This window comes from Leptodactylus fuscus, chromosome 2 (genome assembly GCF_031893055.1).
Source record: "Leptodactylus fuscus isolate aLepFus1 chromosome 2, aLepFus1.hap2, whole genome shotgun sequence".
Classification (NCBI taxonomy): Eukaryota; Metazoa; Chordata; class Amphibia; order Anura; family Leptodactylidae; genus Leptodactylus; species Leptodactylus fuscus.
In genome coordinates this window covers 274363774-274380864 of record NC_134266.1, presented here as the reverse complement: position 1 = coordinate 274380864, position 17091 = coordinate 274363774, and the positions used below count along the sequence as shown (strand labels likewise).

The 17091-nt window shown below is 43.8% G+C and overlaps 1 protein-coding gene across 1 annotated transcript; it reads right to left on the bottom strand.

Annotated features, from left to right (window-relative positions):
* Positions 1 to 2427: 2427 nt before the first annotated feature.
* On the bottom strand, positions 2428 to 3405 carry LOC142194148 (odorant receptor 131-2-like). Its single transcript, XM_075263164.1, has one exon. The coding sequence runs from the start codon at positions 3403 to 3405 to the stop codon at positions 2428 to 2430; it is 978 nt and encodes a 325-aa protein (XP_075119265.1).
* Between the last annotated feature and the right edge of the window lie 13686 nt (positions 3406 to 17091).

Here is a 17091-nt window from a genome sequence, read left to right as displayed (position 1 = left end):
TTCACTCGTCTTATTCCGGCTGGGGCCACACTTCGATGCCTGTGCAGTCGGCTCTGCCATCGAGCTGCAGCAGAGGTGAGTGCACAGACTGGCGGCCATTTTTTGGAAGCTGCTTACGCGAACATGCTCCATAGGACTCCAGGAACTATATAGAACTACAGGAGCGTACCGCGCAAGTGCGTGTATGCGGCCTCCAAAAAATGGCCACCGGCCTGTGCACTCACCTTTGCCTGTGGCCTGATAGCAGAGCCGACTGCGCAGGTGTTGAAGTGTGACCCAAGCCTTAAGAAAATGAATGAAGATGCGGTTGATGAAGAAGATGGAGAGAGTTCTCTCGCAGCACTGGGGGTGGGCCTCAGTGTTTAAACATCACTGGGGGCGTCCCCAGAATTCATTTGCATACCGACAAAAAACGTGTTTTTAACCGAACGGCGGGCCGGAGACGACTTCTAAAGGTAGGAGACGAAAAGCCTTTCTTAAAGCTATTCCGACATGTGAACGAGAAAAGAAATTTGTTTTAATGGTAGAATCCCTATAAATGTGTGGGATTTGATGGATTTGATAGTTTTCTCAAGCCATAAAATGGGAAGGTCCCTTAACTGCAATGGAAAAGTCTGTTAATAGGAAATAGTAATTTGAGCTACAAGCTTCCATCCTCGGCTCCATTGTTTCCAGGTGTTGTGCTCTTTTCCTGTTAGTGATGTTGCATAAAACTGAAAAATAGATGTTTTTGGAGGAATAGTCCCCATTTTTGACCCATTACATTGTTACCCTTGAAATGTCCCTCTTCTGGATCCATAAATCTTAACACACACATGAAATGTAACTAGTTCAAGACCACAGGTTGATTATATATATCCAGACGGTCCAAGCTTATCCCTACCTATGTGTATATACATCCAGTTGACTGAAATCGACCTCCCGTAGGGAAGGCAGGGATAGGTTATTACTGTCCCTACCTTCCTGATCGATGTGTGCAAAGCTACAGGAGAGGCAATGATGGGGCTTCACTTCCAGTTCCGTGTTCTGGGTCTACAATATACTGTATCCTCCTGCATGTAACTGTGTGACAGGAGCCGGTCTGATCATCAGCAGTAACTGGGATAGGAGATTGTGTAAAACTGATGGGGAATCTCTGTGGAACAGCTTATACCATTTCAAGTAAGATTGTGACTAGATTGTAAGATTGTAACTAGAGCGTCACAAGATTTGTTTCACAAGTATATGAAAGGTTCACCACCAGTTTAGTTTCTGTTCTAAACCGAAAATGCTTTTATTATACTCTAGGATCACATCAGTAATACATGGAGGTCATAGGGAGGTGCGGTAAAGCAATAAACACTGATACTCACCTTCCCTCACTTCTTCTCCTGGGATCCCTTGTGGCATCCAGTGCTGGCTCCCCAACAACTTGATTCCCTTTGGGTCTCCTCAGGCCCTCGGGGACCTGTGATTTGGCCACAGCAGTTATGTGGGACGCATCAATGTCAAGACACTTCCTACAAAGCATAACCTAGGTACATTATAATAAAATAGTCCCAAAGATACAGGATTCGGCAGGGAGGTATGGATGATTTGAAATAACAGTTACACACTCATTTTTCACCGAAACACAAATTTTATTATTTCAATGTGTAGCTTGGATGTTGCCATTACAAAAATCAAAGAAAAACAAAAGAAATATTAAAAAATGACATCTGATAAATGGCGTCCATTTTTGTCCATACACTCCTGTAGACGTTGCGAGAAGTTGACCGTACTCCTCTGAATCGGTCCAACATGCAAAGGGCACATGCATGCTGTACGGCCGAACGTCGAGGGTTGGCTTCAACTCCTTGACGCACCCTTTCAATGTTTTCCGGGCTCTGTACCGTTCGGTCACCACCTTGTGCAGTTTCGGGTCTCAAAGAACCTGTTCATTGAAATTTATTCACCCACTTCATTATCGTGTCAAACTTCGGAACACGACCATGACGGCCAACGTTGAAATAATTCTGGAAACGTCTCTGTGTTTGAATGACAGAACGGCCCGTTTCAATAAAGGTGTTGTACACGGACACACGATGTTCTATCGAACACGTCTCCATTGCTACTAAAATGGCAGCTCCTGATGAGCAGATACCCCCAATCATTATCCACCAAGGTTATCCCCACCTAGCGTGGCGCCCTGTCCAAATCATCCATACCTCCCTGCCTAACCCTGTATAAAGAAATGTGCAGCAGACAACACAAGGGAGCCCGAGAGAGGAGATGGAAGGTCAATATCTGGAACATTCATCATTATGAAGTTCTGAAGACAAGTTCTGCAGTGGGGCAGAGTTCAATCTTCTGGCCTTGGGCTACTCCCCTGTACAAATAATATAAGAAATAAGAAATCTTTTCCCATGCCTTCCTATATAGTAATGAGACAAGAGAAGACATTTTTGGTCATCTGGAAAGGTTTCCTTTATTTTTACCAAGTAAGTTTTGGAAAAAATGTGGCAAGGACCTTCGGATATACTTTTTCAATGTCTCATCACGGATTCCATAAATCACGGGACTGATAAATCTCGGCATGCAGGTAAATATGTAAAAATTTATCGTATTCCTAAATTTATTCTGAACGACTGGAAGGGATTCTGATGATATGGACAATATGGACGTCATGCTTAAGAGTAACTGAAATGCGTGGAGCATGACCGTTTTCCCAGCTTTGGAGGCAGAAGATGACCGAGAACGTAGTCTACGAGCGACCAACATGATCTTCACGTAGGTGAATAGGATGACGATTCCCACAAAGGAGAAGCATAGGATGTAGCTGACGGATCTTATAATATCCTGGATGGGATTTACTATCAGCCACTTATGGAAACATATGATATACAGATTGAATATATTTGTGAATGAGGACAACATGACATATAGCTCAACTGCAAGTGGGATAATTGACAAGGAACATATCATGGTGAAGGTCACATGAGCTCTGAAGGTTGTACAGAGCTCCACATGTCGTAGTGGGTGACAAATAGCCACGTATTGTTCTATAGCCATGGCGGCCAGGTTGTAGGGGGTGACTTTGAAAGTAACTGCGGATATGATGTACAAGATGTAACATATAGGCACATAAATATATAGTCCATTCTGAAATGCAACCAACGAAAAGAACCCCAAGAAGAGAAACAATGCGTCATTGCAGAGCATGTAGATGAAGAGGACGTACCGAGCCTTGTCCCGGATGTGTTGGGTGGAGAAAAAAGCAATCAGTATCATTGTAATGAAATAGATGAAGAAACCAAAACCCACCAAGATCAAAAATTCTAAAATCCCCATTAGGTAGTAAAGCAACTGGTCGGAAGTGACGGACACTTGGGTCAGGTTGGTTTGGAGTTGCGATGAGTTTACCGCTTTTGGTGGAGAGATGTTCATGTCTTCAAGGATTTTTTTTATACTTTGATTAGATTTCGGTTAAAAAAATTTTCCAATTTTGGCTCAATGTTGTAGAGTGTGGATGAGGCAGGTGCAATAGTACATGACAAATATCCGAGACAGGAAGTACGAGAGCAATCCTATAGTAACCGAATAACTGTTTTTTATGGTATTTTTTGTAAAGAAATAAAATTGGGGTTTGACCTTAGAAAATAAGTCTCTGCAAGAAAAGAAGGAAAAAAAATACTAAAACAAGAAAGGCAGGAATAAGGTTTTGCTTTCCAAAATTTTATTTAAGAAAATGTAAAACCAAAGTTAAAATTGAATTGAAAAATGTTTCATCAAGTCAAAAACTAAAAATTTCCAAAAAGTGCACAATTGTGAGTTAAATGATTCCGGTCCTTTTTCTAGCCCAAACCATTGAATTATCTTTCTCTTTGTTTTATTGCCTTTTGTATAGATTTTTTCTTCAAATATTCATTGTTGTTTTTGTATTCTATCCAATGATTTCTTATATATAATAAAAATCTTATTAATACGTAGCGACCCAGTTACTATTTCTGGAATATTCATAATAAGGCTGAAAAAAAAAGCAAAAAAATCCATCAGATCTACAAATGAATCTAGAGAAATGCAAAAACCCATATCAGGCAGATACCAATTACCCCATATTAGGGGAAATTTCTTCCTAAGCCCAAATAAGTAGATCATAATAAATATCTGGATCAATGTCCCATCTTCAGAAATGTAGCACCCATGGCATTTAGCATTCTTAAAGGGGTTTTCTATTACTTAAATCCTGATTAGCTATATGTCCAGTCTACATATACAACATTCACAACCCCCAGAGTCCAGTGTAGATACACAACATCCACAGCCTCCCCAAGGTCTAATCCAGGTACACAACATCCAGGTCTAGTCTAGATTTACATCTACAGCCTCCTCCAAGTGTAGTCCAGATATACAACACCCACAGCCATCCTCAATTTCAGTCTACCTACACGACATTTACAGGGTTCATCAGGTCCAGTCTAGATACTACACAACTTCCCAGTCTTCCCCAGGACCAGTCTGCTTACACAACATCCACAGCTCTCCACAGGTCCAGTCTATATACACAACATCTGCAGCTACCCCCAGGATCAGTCTAGATACACAACATCCACAGCCTCCTCCAGGACCAGTCTAGATACACAACACGCACAGCCTTCTCTAGGTCCAGTCTAGATATACAACATGCACAGCTGACCCTAGACCAGTCTAGATACACAACATCCACAGCCTATTCCTGGACCAGTCTAGATACACAACATCCAAAGCCTCTTCGTGGACCAGTCTAGATATTCAACATCCACAGCCTCAACTAAGTCCAGTCTAGATACACAACATGCACAGTTGACCCTAGGACCAGTCTAGATACACAATATCCACAGCCTCTTCCTGGACCAGTCTAGATACACAACATCCAAAGCCTCTTCCAGGACCAGTCTAGATATTCAACATCCACAGCCTCCACTAAGTCCAGTCTAGATACACAACATGCACAGTTGACCCTACGACCAGTCTAGATACACAACATCCGCAGCCTCCTCCAGGACCAGTCTAGATACACAACATCCACAACATTCCCCAGGTCCAGTCTAGATACATAACATGCAGAGCCTCCTCCAGGTCCAGTCTAGATACACAACATCCACAGTCTCCTCCAGGACCAGTCTAGATACACTGCAGCCTTCCCCAGATTTCAAGACAATCCACATACATTGAGGTTTAGAGATTTACAGTAGACTGAAACATTAGTAATACATACAGTAGTAGTGCTCACGACTAGTGATAGAAACTTCCAGTTTACCATGCCTATACATGTCATGTAATATCAATGCTAATGATAAAATGGTGGGTGAGGTTAAAGCTCAGGTTCGATCATTCTGGTTCCTTGTGCCGCTGTACGGTGAGATGGCGGTATATTTATTCTCTTCCATCTTCTGTATCATTACACATATAATTGGAATAATTAGCAGAACTTCCAGTATGTGACACTGTAGACATTTCCCATGGAGATGGTTTTTCTTGGCATTGTCCCCAGTGATACATTAGCAGATGTTTCATCTTTCTGTTTGATGTTAATGAAGAATCCTCTTGTGTTATACGGGACTGTACACACCAAAGGTCTCTCGCTGTGTCCCTGTTGATATCTATAATCAGAATTAGAGATGAGTGAATTGATTCTGAGGAAGTGGAATTCGATAAAATTTTCAGGAAGTCTTCGATACACCTAGAATCCGAATTTCTTCAGGCTTCGATGCATCATATCAAATTTTTTATTAAAATGGCCACTGTACATGTTAGGACAAGGGGGAGGGAACTCTGGGAACAAGGGATCACCCACAATGCCAATTGTGCAGTTATCAGCAGCCAGCCGCCCCAGTGATGTCACAGCCCTATAAAAAACAGTGGCCATTTTAGGTACAGTCATTTCACATCGCTCTTACTGCAGGGACAGGCATCAGCAGGAGCTAGGGACAGTGATAGAAAATGGATACAAGGTCAGGAAAAGAGGACTACAAGTGTAAGGAAAGTATAGGGAGGAACTCAAAGAAGAATTTGGGGTGGTTGCAGTGTCTTTAACAGAAAGAAACTTAATACATATTGCAGTGTTCACTGCCGCTATACTGCTGCTCATTACTCACCTGTGTGTTAAAGGTGGAACACAACAAGCCTTTTACAGCAAAAACAGTGAATTATCATCCACTAATACCTGCACTCAGCTCATCACACCTTTTTAAAGGTGTTCAATAATGGGGAAATAAATTAGGGGATTATTAGCCATTGTGTTCAGAGTATACTGCTGCTCATTACTCATACCTGTGTGCTCAAGGTGGAACACAACAAGCCTTTTACAGTGCATTACAGCAAAAAAATAGTGAATGATCATCCACTAATACCTGCACTTATCTGTTCTTACACTTTTTAAAAAGTGTTTAATAGTGGGGAAAGAAATTAGAGTCTCATTAGCCATTGTTTTCCGAGTATACAATTATAGGCCATTTCTCAAGACAGTTGTCGCAAAAATCAAGAATTCTTAACCACCAATCTCAGTAGTTACCTGTTATTCTCACTCTTATTTTAAAGGTGTTTACTCACAAGGTAATACAGCAGCCAGTTTCTAGAGGGACAATCCTTCTTGCTTTGCAGTCTTCACATTAAATAGTGTGCAATATTTTCATACAATTTCCACAAAGTCTCTCTGAGTTCACAACTTTCAAGGTGCAGTTGATCACAATTTCCCTGTCTGTCCTGAAGCATAGTTCATAGCTTTGAGGCCCATATAGCACTTATCCTCGATTCCTCACTTTCCTTTTGACCACAAGTAGTGCGGGGATAATTCCAATCTCCTGACTACTGATGGATGCATATCTGGCCTAGCTGTACTCTCTCCAGGTTTGGGCTGTGGCTCAGTCGCTTCTCACACTGACACTTCCCCATCCAAACTGTGAGAGGAAGAGAAGACTTCCTATTGCCTTCCTTACCCAGAACTCCATCTGTCTGGGTCATATGATCACTCGGCTCCCATTGTGAAGTGGTGTAGACTCTTAATAACATACTAGTACATCTCAATAAATTAGAATATCATCAAAAAGTTCTGGATTGGTACTCAGTGGTCAAAGGTGTTTTCAGATTAAAGTAAATTTTGCATTTCCTTAGTTTGGTCCCAGAGTCTGAAGGAAGAGCAGAGAGGCCGCTGTGCACAATCCAAGCTGCTTGAGGTCTAGCGTGAAGTTTCCACATTCACTGATGGTTTGGGGCGCCATGTCATCTGCTGGTGTAGGTACACTGTTTCTATCAAGACCTAAGTCAGCGCAGCGTCTACCAGGAGATTCTCCAGCACTTCAGGCTTTCCTCTGCCCACAAGATTTATGGAGATGGACTTGTCGTTTTTCACCAGGACTTGGCCCCTGTTGTCCACACTGCCAAGACCTGGTTTACTAACCACAGTATCACTGTGCTGGATTGGCCTGACCTTATCCCCATACAGAATCTATGAGAGAACCCAGACCCAACAATGCAGACGAGCTGAAGGCTGCTATCATACAATCTGGGCTTCCATAACACGAGCTCGGCAGTGCCACAGGCTGATCCCTCCATTGATGACATCATTCATGGAGCTCCCACCAAGTATTGAGGACATTTACTGAACACACTTGTCATTTGGCCAACATTTCTGTGATAAATCATTTTTTTACAGTTAGTTTTATATAATATTCTAATTGTCTGAGATAATGACTTTTGGGTTTTCCTAGGCCGTAAGCCATAACCACCACAGTCCACCTCCACAGGAACTGGGTGAGATACTTACTGAGATTCTCATCTACAGCTTACAAGTTTGGTGTAAAGGTATGCAGTGCGAAGGGCCAGGAGGTGGGCATTGGGTGTCTCCGCAAGTGATAATAGCAAAGAGAACCGGAAACCTGAAAAAATATAGCAAGACTGCAAAATGAAGAGAACCAGCTAGCGGAGACCCCAGACTCAACATCAGAGGTAGAGACCAAGATGGCTGCAAACCTTACATATATTGCATAACTCTTGATCATGAGGTGAGAAAAGGGGATCCTGGATACATGAGAAGAAACGTTACAGTATTACAGCACAGACGATTGCTTGTCTACAAAAATGTAATGTTACTCCCCACCTCTAGAATCAAATTAAATCAAATTGTAATATATTGTTATTAGAGATGAGCGAGTACTGTTTGGATCAGCCGATCCGAACAGCACGCTCACATAGAAATGAATGGACGTAGCCGGGACGCGGGGGGTTAAGCGGCCGCTCGCCGTCAAAGCGGAAGTACCAGGTGCATCCATTCATTTCTATGGAGCGTGCTGTTCGGATCGGGTGATCCGAACAGTACTCGCTCATCTCTAATTGTTATCAATAGAATGGTCCAGTTCCTGAAGTGGTGACAAGTGGTGACCACAGGCATCGCTTCCTATGTTGTTCCATACAACACACCTAGCTGTGCGTCTGACTCTTGTGGTGTGTCATCAGCTCAGTCCCTTAGTGCTGGCTGGCGCTCATTCCCCCCAGTTTTACAGCACCCTTGTCCACTGCGCCGTATCTCTGCTCACACTGTCTACCAATAAGTATTTGGACACCTGTGGTAGAATACAAAACATATACTCCTATGCAATAGATGGTAGCACCTCCACGAGCGGCCATTGCAGCCTCAATCCTCCGGGAATTTCCACAAGTCCTTGTATGACGGCTAGTGGTATTTTATTCCATTCGGCTTGGAGAAGACAGGTAAGTTCTTTTACCGATTTTGGACGGCTGCAGTTTCGGGGGTCTGCCGACTCGGGACCCATTCCAACAATCACTGTTCACCTTCCACTTCATAATCACATAGGCCACTGTCGATTTTGGGTAATTCAGTTCGCTTGCTATGTCCCTTAAGGATCGACCATTTCTGTGGTGCCCCCAATTACCCCTTTCTCAAAATCGGACAACTCTGTACTTTGCAAGCGACTAATTCCAATGCTGTTTCCTACATGATATTTAACGGTAGAAGGCGTGATGTACCTCACGACCACAGATATCTTCATTTGCATGGGTGTCCAAATACTTATTGGTAGACAGCGTATTAGTACTGCATATTATGACACTTTAAATATGGCGCCCACTCAAAAGCACAGTGGGCACCATAATTGTGGGGTGTTCACTGCTTTATACAGTGGCATAACTAGGAATGGTGGGGCCCCGTGGCAACCTTTTGACATGCCCCCCCCCCCCGACCGATGCTGTAGACCTCGACCAACTGACCCCTAATGCCGCCCCCCCTCCCCTGACGCGCATTTCTGCACACACTATAATATCCTATATTGGCCCCTGCACACAGTATTATGTCCCTTTGTGAACACCCATGAACAATTATTATTATTAGAATCAAATCAAATCAATAATATAGAATCAATAATAATCGGAGACCCAGAGGGATACAAACAACAAACTACTGTTACTTACCTATCTCCCTGCATTCTCCGTCACTGTCGGCCATCTTTCGGGACGTCATGTGACTGGGGCCCTGCGTCGCGGGTCATATGACGTCACGCAAGTAGGCCGAAGCCTGCCCGGAATCTGGAGAGGTAAGTAACACAGTTTTTTATGTTATCTTACCTCTCCCCAGCCTCCAATCGTTATACTCAGGGGTCCGAAAACACCCCCGACTATAATAGTGCTTGTGGGGCCCGCGGTATCACTTACCGATCCTGGCCCCTGCCAGGTTCGGTAAGTATATAGGGTCTGTTACCGGCTGGAGTAACGGCCTATTAAAAAAAAAAAAACGCGGCGGTAGCGGCTGTCGCCGGGCCCCTAATGTCCCGGGCCCTGTGGCAGCTGCCTCTCCTGCAGTAGTTACGCCACCGGTTTTATACAATGGAGACCGGGTGCTAGTACCCACGATCAGAGATCTGTTTGACTGTGGGCATTCGGTGTTACCGTGGGCCCCAATCTCGCCTTTGTGATTAATGCAACGCCAACCCCCACCCCTCTGATTACTTATTTAGCTGGTATGACTCAGATCGCTGGAGTTGTCCGATTCCTGCAACAGCCGGAGTCTTCTGAAGGCTCTCAGCTCTGATATAGGAATATAACTATTGAGATTTGCCTGTGACCAGCCTCAATAGTTATGTAGTGACTTAGTCATAGACAACAATAAAGATCTATTGCAGTCTATGGCAGTTACATTTGTCAGAATACGTCCACTAAAATAATTTTTTGCAGTTTTCAGAGATATTTTTGGATTCCTGTGATTGTGCAGATTCAAAGAATATAAGGAACACGCCATTTTTTACCGCACAATGAACTAAACCATAAAAAAGTGGAGCAAATGCAGTTTTTCTCTAATTCTGCACCACTTAGAGCCTTTTCACCATCTATCCAGTACATCATACAGAATATTATATGGCGCCATTACAAAGTACAACTTGTCCTGAAAAAAATAAGCCCTCAAATGTGTCTGTGAACACAAAAAATTTAAGTGATGGGTTTTGACGGTGGGGAGTAAAAAATGAAAATAAAAAAATAAAAAATAGTGTGGGAGGGGGTTACGGATAGTTTATTTTTAGGAGATACAAGTAGAATGCAATGTACGCTCTAAGCTGTGAGATTTTAATTTTGGAGATTTTGTGCCTGTCCTGGGGGCTGGACATATTGATTTATATCAGATCTTGCATGGATGTAGAGTCCGTAGCTGTCTGCACGCAACTACCCCTACAAAAGGCAAACTTTTTAACAAATTTTTCATTTTAAAAAACCATACAAAAAACCTACCAAAGCAGTCTGTGAAATTTAAATTTTACCGTGCCATACTGTAACTAAAGTACTTTTTCATTTGCCAGCCAAATCCGATTGACAGGTTTTGTAGAAATAAATTCCTCCCGATGACTGGCAGCGGCAGGGTCTGGATGTATACGGACAGCGCTGTATTGTATACCTCATTTCACTCGCTTTGTCCAACTGATAATTATCAAACAAATTAAAATACCGCCTGCTAATCTTTACATGATGGGACGGTATATCCATCTGCAGTGAAACCTGACACACATCAGTAATCACATGGAATAGGCACTGACCGGATAGATTGCAATAAGGCAGCTCCATTGCATCCAGCACCGGAATCTTCCCCGGCCAAACTCTCCTGTGTATTACCTGTCCTCTCCCAAAATTCCACCCAAACATGACTACTAGAGATGAGCGAACAGTGTTCTATCGAACACATGTTCGATCGGATATCAGGGTGTTCGCCATGTTCGAATCGAATCGAACACCACGTGGTAAAGTGCGCCAAAATTCGATTCCCCTCCCACCTTCCCTGGCGCCTTTTTTGCACCAATAACAGCGCAGGGGAGGTGGGACAGGAACTACGACACTGGGGGCATTGAAAAAAATTGGAAAAAGTCATTGGCTGCCGAAATCAGGTGACCTCCATTTTAGACGAATAGTGGATTTCAAATCCGGGTCATATGAGAATGTGAACTTTGTGACTATGAGACAGGGATAGCTGTACAGGCAGGGATAGCTAGGGATAACCTTTATTTAGGGGGGAATGTTATTAAAAATAACTTTTTGGGGCTCTATCGGGTGTGTAATTGTGATTTTTGTGAGATAAACTTTTTCCCATAGGGATGCATTGGCCAGCGCTGATTGGCCGAATTCCGTACTCTGGCCAATCAGTGCTGGCCAATGCATTCTATTAGCTTGATGAAGCAGAGTGTGCACAAGGGTTCAAGCGCACCCTCGGCTCTGATGTAGCAGAGCCGAGGCTGCACAAGGGTTCAAGCGCACCCTCGGCTCTGATGTAGGAGAGCCGAGGGTGCACTTGAACCCTTGTGCACCCTCAGCTCTGCTACATCAGAGCCGAGGGTGCGCTTGAACCCTTGTGCACACTCTGCTTCATCAAGCTAATAGAATGCATTGGCCAGCGCTGATTGGCCAATGTATTCTATTAGCCTGATGAAGTAGAGCTGAATGTGTGTGCTAAGCACACACATTCAGCTCTACTTCATCGGGCTAATAGAATGCATTGGCCAGCGCTGATTGGCCAGAGTACGGAACTCGACCAATCAGCGCTGGCTCTGCTGGAGGAGGCGGAGTCTAAGATCGCTCCACACCAGTCTCCATTCAGGTCCGACCTTAGACTCCGCCTCCTCCAGCAGAGCCAGCGCTGATTGGCCGAATTCCGTACTCTGGCCAATCAGCACTGGCTAATGCATTGTATTGGCTTGATGAAGCAGTGCTGAATGTGTGTGCTTAGCACACACATTCAGCTCTACTTCATCGGGCTAATAGAATGCATTGGCCAATCAGCGCTGGCCAATGCATTCTATTAGCGTGAACTGAGTTTGCACAGGGGTTCTAGTGCACCCTCGGCTCTGCTACATCAGATTGCTACATCTGATGTAGCAGTGCCGAGTGTGCATCAGATGTGTAGTTGAGCAAAACTGACTCAGCACTGCTAAGTCTGCATTCGCATAGGAATGCATTGGCCAGCTTTCGGCCAATCAGCGCTGGCTCTGCCGGAGGAGGCGGAGTCTAAGGTCGGACCTGAATGGAGACTGGTGTGGAGCTATCTTAGACTCCGCCTCCTCCAGCAGAGCCAGCGCTGATTGGTCGAGTTCCGTACTCTGGCCAATCAGCACTGGCCAATGCATTTCTATGGGGAAAAGTTAGCTTGCGAAAATCGCAAACTGACAGGGATTTCCATGAAATAAAGTGACTTTTATGCCCCCAGACATGCTTCCCCTGCTGTCCCAGTGTCATTCCAGGGTGTTGGTATCATTTCCTGGGGTGTCATAGTGGACTTGGTGACCCTCCAGACACGAATTTGGGTTTCCCCCTTAACGAGTTTATGTTCCCCATAGACTATAATGGGGTTCGAAACCCATTCGAACACTCGAACAGTGAGCGGCTGTTCGAATCGAATTTCGAACCTCGAACATTTTAGTGTTCGCTCATCTCTAATGACTACGTTTGCCACCCACAAGTAATAAAGGACACACAGACCTTCTGCTCCTCTCTGATGATCTCTTTGCTGAGGCAGATGTACAAAAGATCTACAATGGTATAAAGATAACAGGTGATAAATAACAGTTATAAGCTCGGCCTAGTATGGCCATTATTTCTATATACATTGGGCCTTCCTGTGCCACTGGCCAATGCTCTGCATAGTGATATTAGTCAGTGCTGTCACCTTATATAATAGTGTGTAATGGCTTCTCATTGGCATTACATTATACCACATTAGGCTTATTGTGCTGCTGCCACCTAATGACCAAAATGACACATTGATCTGTCTGCATAAATATTGGTTTATTCCTTACTTGTAATGGTACGTGCCAAAAGTCTGTCACATGATCCTTCCAGCCAATAGCATCTGCTGATGCCTCAGAAGGTTCTAGAATCTGCTAGATGTGCCCCCTCCCTCCCAGGAGAGTGTGCGGTTCCTTCAGTAGTGAGTTGGGACCTGTCCTGACACCATCTCCTCATCATGTCTCCCCTCAGACGTCTCCTCTGCTCCTCCATTACATTGTTCAGCTGCCAAGTCTTCTCCATAGTCCCGGCTGAGGTGTTTTATGAGGAGGTTGTATCCAGGGGTCAGGCCTGGCCAAATCTGCTGACCCCTGACCCTGAGGACGACCTGTGCCAGATCGCTGCTGTGTACAAGAGTCCTTTGTAATTCCTTAGGAACTATGGGAAGAATATGCAAATGTGCCTTCCATGATGTAATTAGGAAGACAGTTGCTGCCTCATTGTTGCAAACCAATAGAGGGCGCTCACTGGAATGTGCAAGCCTGTCTTAAGACAGGATTCCAGTGAAATAACCCAATAATGGCTGCTCCCTTTAGCCTCATGCCCAACCTTCCAAGAGGCCTTTGTTTAGCAATGACGCTGGGATTATTACCAGGTTATAGTCTCTCAATCGAGGACAGCTGTTTCGATCTGGTTGGATCACTTCAGCCCGATGTAGAGAGGACTATAACCTGGTAGAGGTGAGAGGCTTAGACAGGGTTCGGGGGATATTGTCACTCCTTAGGGAGAGACCACCATATAGGTGTGTGGAGACTTGTTAAGCCTTTAGCACTCCACTTTGCAAGGAACTATGGGAAGAATATGCAAATCTGCCTTCCATGATGTAATTAGGAAGTCAGTTGCTGCCTCATTGTTGCAAACCAATAGAGGGCTCTCACTGGAATGTGCAAGCCTGTCTTAAGACAGGATTCCAGTGATTCCTTGTAAGACTTGGGCAAGTGACTCTCCTGTCACCCAGTCCAGGCCAGAAGAACATCTTCTCCTCACAGGTATTCCCGAGCCAGAGGGGATAATCCTATGTCAGGGCCCCTTTACCTGCTCCGGGCCTGTAATGGTTCCTCCAGCCTGGGGACAATACAGTCCACGTGTGTAGCCACATCTCCTCGCTGAGACAAGGTGTGAAGGCTCTTCATAGGCAGAATCCTTGTTACTTGGACTGTGTATTCCTTGAAGATCATCACCCCTAGCAACCAAGAATATTGCCTGCTCCGAGCAGAGGTTACTATAGGAGAGTGTGAACAGACTATTACACGTATCTTCCATTTCTGCACCACTGACTGTGCCGACATCTGAAGTGACTTTAACTCTGCACATCAATGTCTGGATTAGTTATTTTATGCACAATCCTTCAAAAAAGATCTGTTACCTTGTTTACTCCAACCTTGTATCCACAAGTCATAGACCTGCACATTGCACACGGGTATCCCAGAGAAATTTAGGTTTGTGGGACACCAGAAACACTAGGGCTGCATATATTCTGCCACGTGAACCTACATACTCGGCCAGCCTAAACGGTGATACCCCTGGTTTCCACACCCATAAACAGAGATGCAGGAACTAGACTTAGTAGACTGGGTTGCAAATGAAATTTGTCAGTGCCAAACTAGATTCATGGAAGGGTTGAGGAAGATAACTAACCAGCTAAAACAAAGGGCCATGGTCATCTAACATCTATATGATAAACGTCAACGGGGACACAGATAGAGAAGAGGGAGACCTTTGGTGTGTACAGTCCCGTATAACACAAGAGGATTCTTCATTAAGATCAAACATTAAGATGAAACATCTGCTAATGTATCACTGGGGATAGAGCCGAGAAGAACCATCTCCATGGGAAATGTCTACAGTGTCACATACTGGAGGTTCTGCTAATTACTCCGATTATATGTTCAATGATATGGAAGCCATAAGAGTATAAATATACCGCCATCTCACCGTACAGCGGCACAAGGCACCAGAATAATCGGACCCGAGCTCTGACCTCACCCACAAGGGTTAACGGTACATTATCATTGTGAGTATACAGGATACATAGGAGATATGTCTATAGAATATGGGAAACCAAGGCGGATACAGAGCAGAATCCTGTTATAGTATTATGTAAGAAGTTGTACCAGGTGAGAGGATCTTGTAGGGGGTCTCCGGATAAAATAAGAAATAGGTGAGGTCAGGGAAGGGGTTAAACTAACAACTATAAACAATGGTCACCTCTTCTTCACCCCACCGTACAGCAACAAGCACCCCATTGTCTCCTTAGGTCTCCAGATCTGATGCTCCAGCTGGTGATGGTCTCCACATGGCGGCTGCGGCCGATCACTGACCTTAGTGGTGTCCCAACCAGAGAATGGCGGAGACCACCAGGACCCCACAGCTGGAACGGAGGGGAGAAGAAGAGGTGAAGGGAACTTACAGAACTTGTATTCCCTTCCATGCCATCAAGATATATATTATTTGAAAACATGTCCAGAGATTTCCAAGAGGTCCCAATATTAGGTGTGGATATTAGTGGTGAATACACGGCTGCACGTGCCACGAGTGACATCAAGTATTGTTACACCGTGTATATGATTGTTGTATCCCTGGTTGTGGGTTCTGATTTTATTTGTGTTGTATGTACTTGTCTTAAGTGCATTTTTTTTTTTTTTACCAAATTCATTTAGCTTTGTGTTCACATTATATACATATTCTGCGCCTTGTTAAAGTCTTCACACCCCTTGATCTTTTTCAGATTTTGTCACAACCACGAACTTAAGTTTATTTTGTTGAGATTTTCAGCGATAATAACAGAAAGTATCAGATAATTGTCAAGTGGGAGGAAAATGATAGAAGGTTTAATCAAAATCTGAAAAGTGACGTGCAAAAGTCTTCAGCCCCCCTACGTCAATACTTTGTAGAGCCAATGTTTGCTGCAATTCCAGTTGCGAGTCTTTTGGGCTCGGTCTCAGCTTTGCACATCTAGAGATGAGATTTCTCCCTCTTTCTTACAACAATGGTTTTCTTCTTGCTGCTCTTCCATGTTGATTGTCAGATTTGTGGGGTACGCGGTGACTTCTAGTTGTTCTGTGAACAGATTCTCCCTGTTCCTGAGGATTTCTGCGGCTCCTCCACACTGACCATGGGCCTCTTGGCTACTTCTCTGACCAGGGCTCTCCTTGCTCAATGATCTGTTAGTTTAGGCTGGCGGCCATGTCTTGGTTGGTTTGCATTTGTAGGATACTTTCTCCATGTTTGGATGAAGGATTGTACAGGGTTCCTTGGGATGCTGAAAGCTTGGGATATATTTTTATAACCTGACCCTGCTTTAAACTTCTCCACGACCTTATCTCGGAGCTGTCTGGTGAGTTCCTTGGTCTTTGTGATGCTGTTTGTTCACTAGTGTTCTCTAACAAACCACTGAGGCCTTGACAGAAAAGATATATTTATGCTGAGACTACATTACACACAGCCGGACTCTATTAACTCATTAAGTGACTTCTGAAGACAATTGTGCGCCCTGGATTTTGTTTAGGAGTATCAGAGAACATTAGGCTGAAGACTTTTACACGTCAGACTTTTCAGATTTTTGAAAATAGGAGTTACATATTGAAAAAATAGAGAAAATTTTAATTAACAGAAATATAATTAACAAGTAATTGAATGTCTTGGGAAATACCATAGAATTGACTAAACTCACCATTCTTAAATTTTTGTATATTTTTTTGTATTTAATTTAGTAACTTTATGGGACAATGTTTTTAGATTGGTATTCATTATTAAAATCCAATTTTGGAAATGCCAAACCTTTTTCTTACCTGTGTTGCTTGATCTTCTTCTTCCATTATT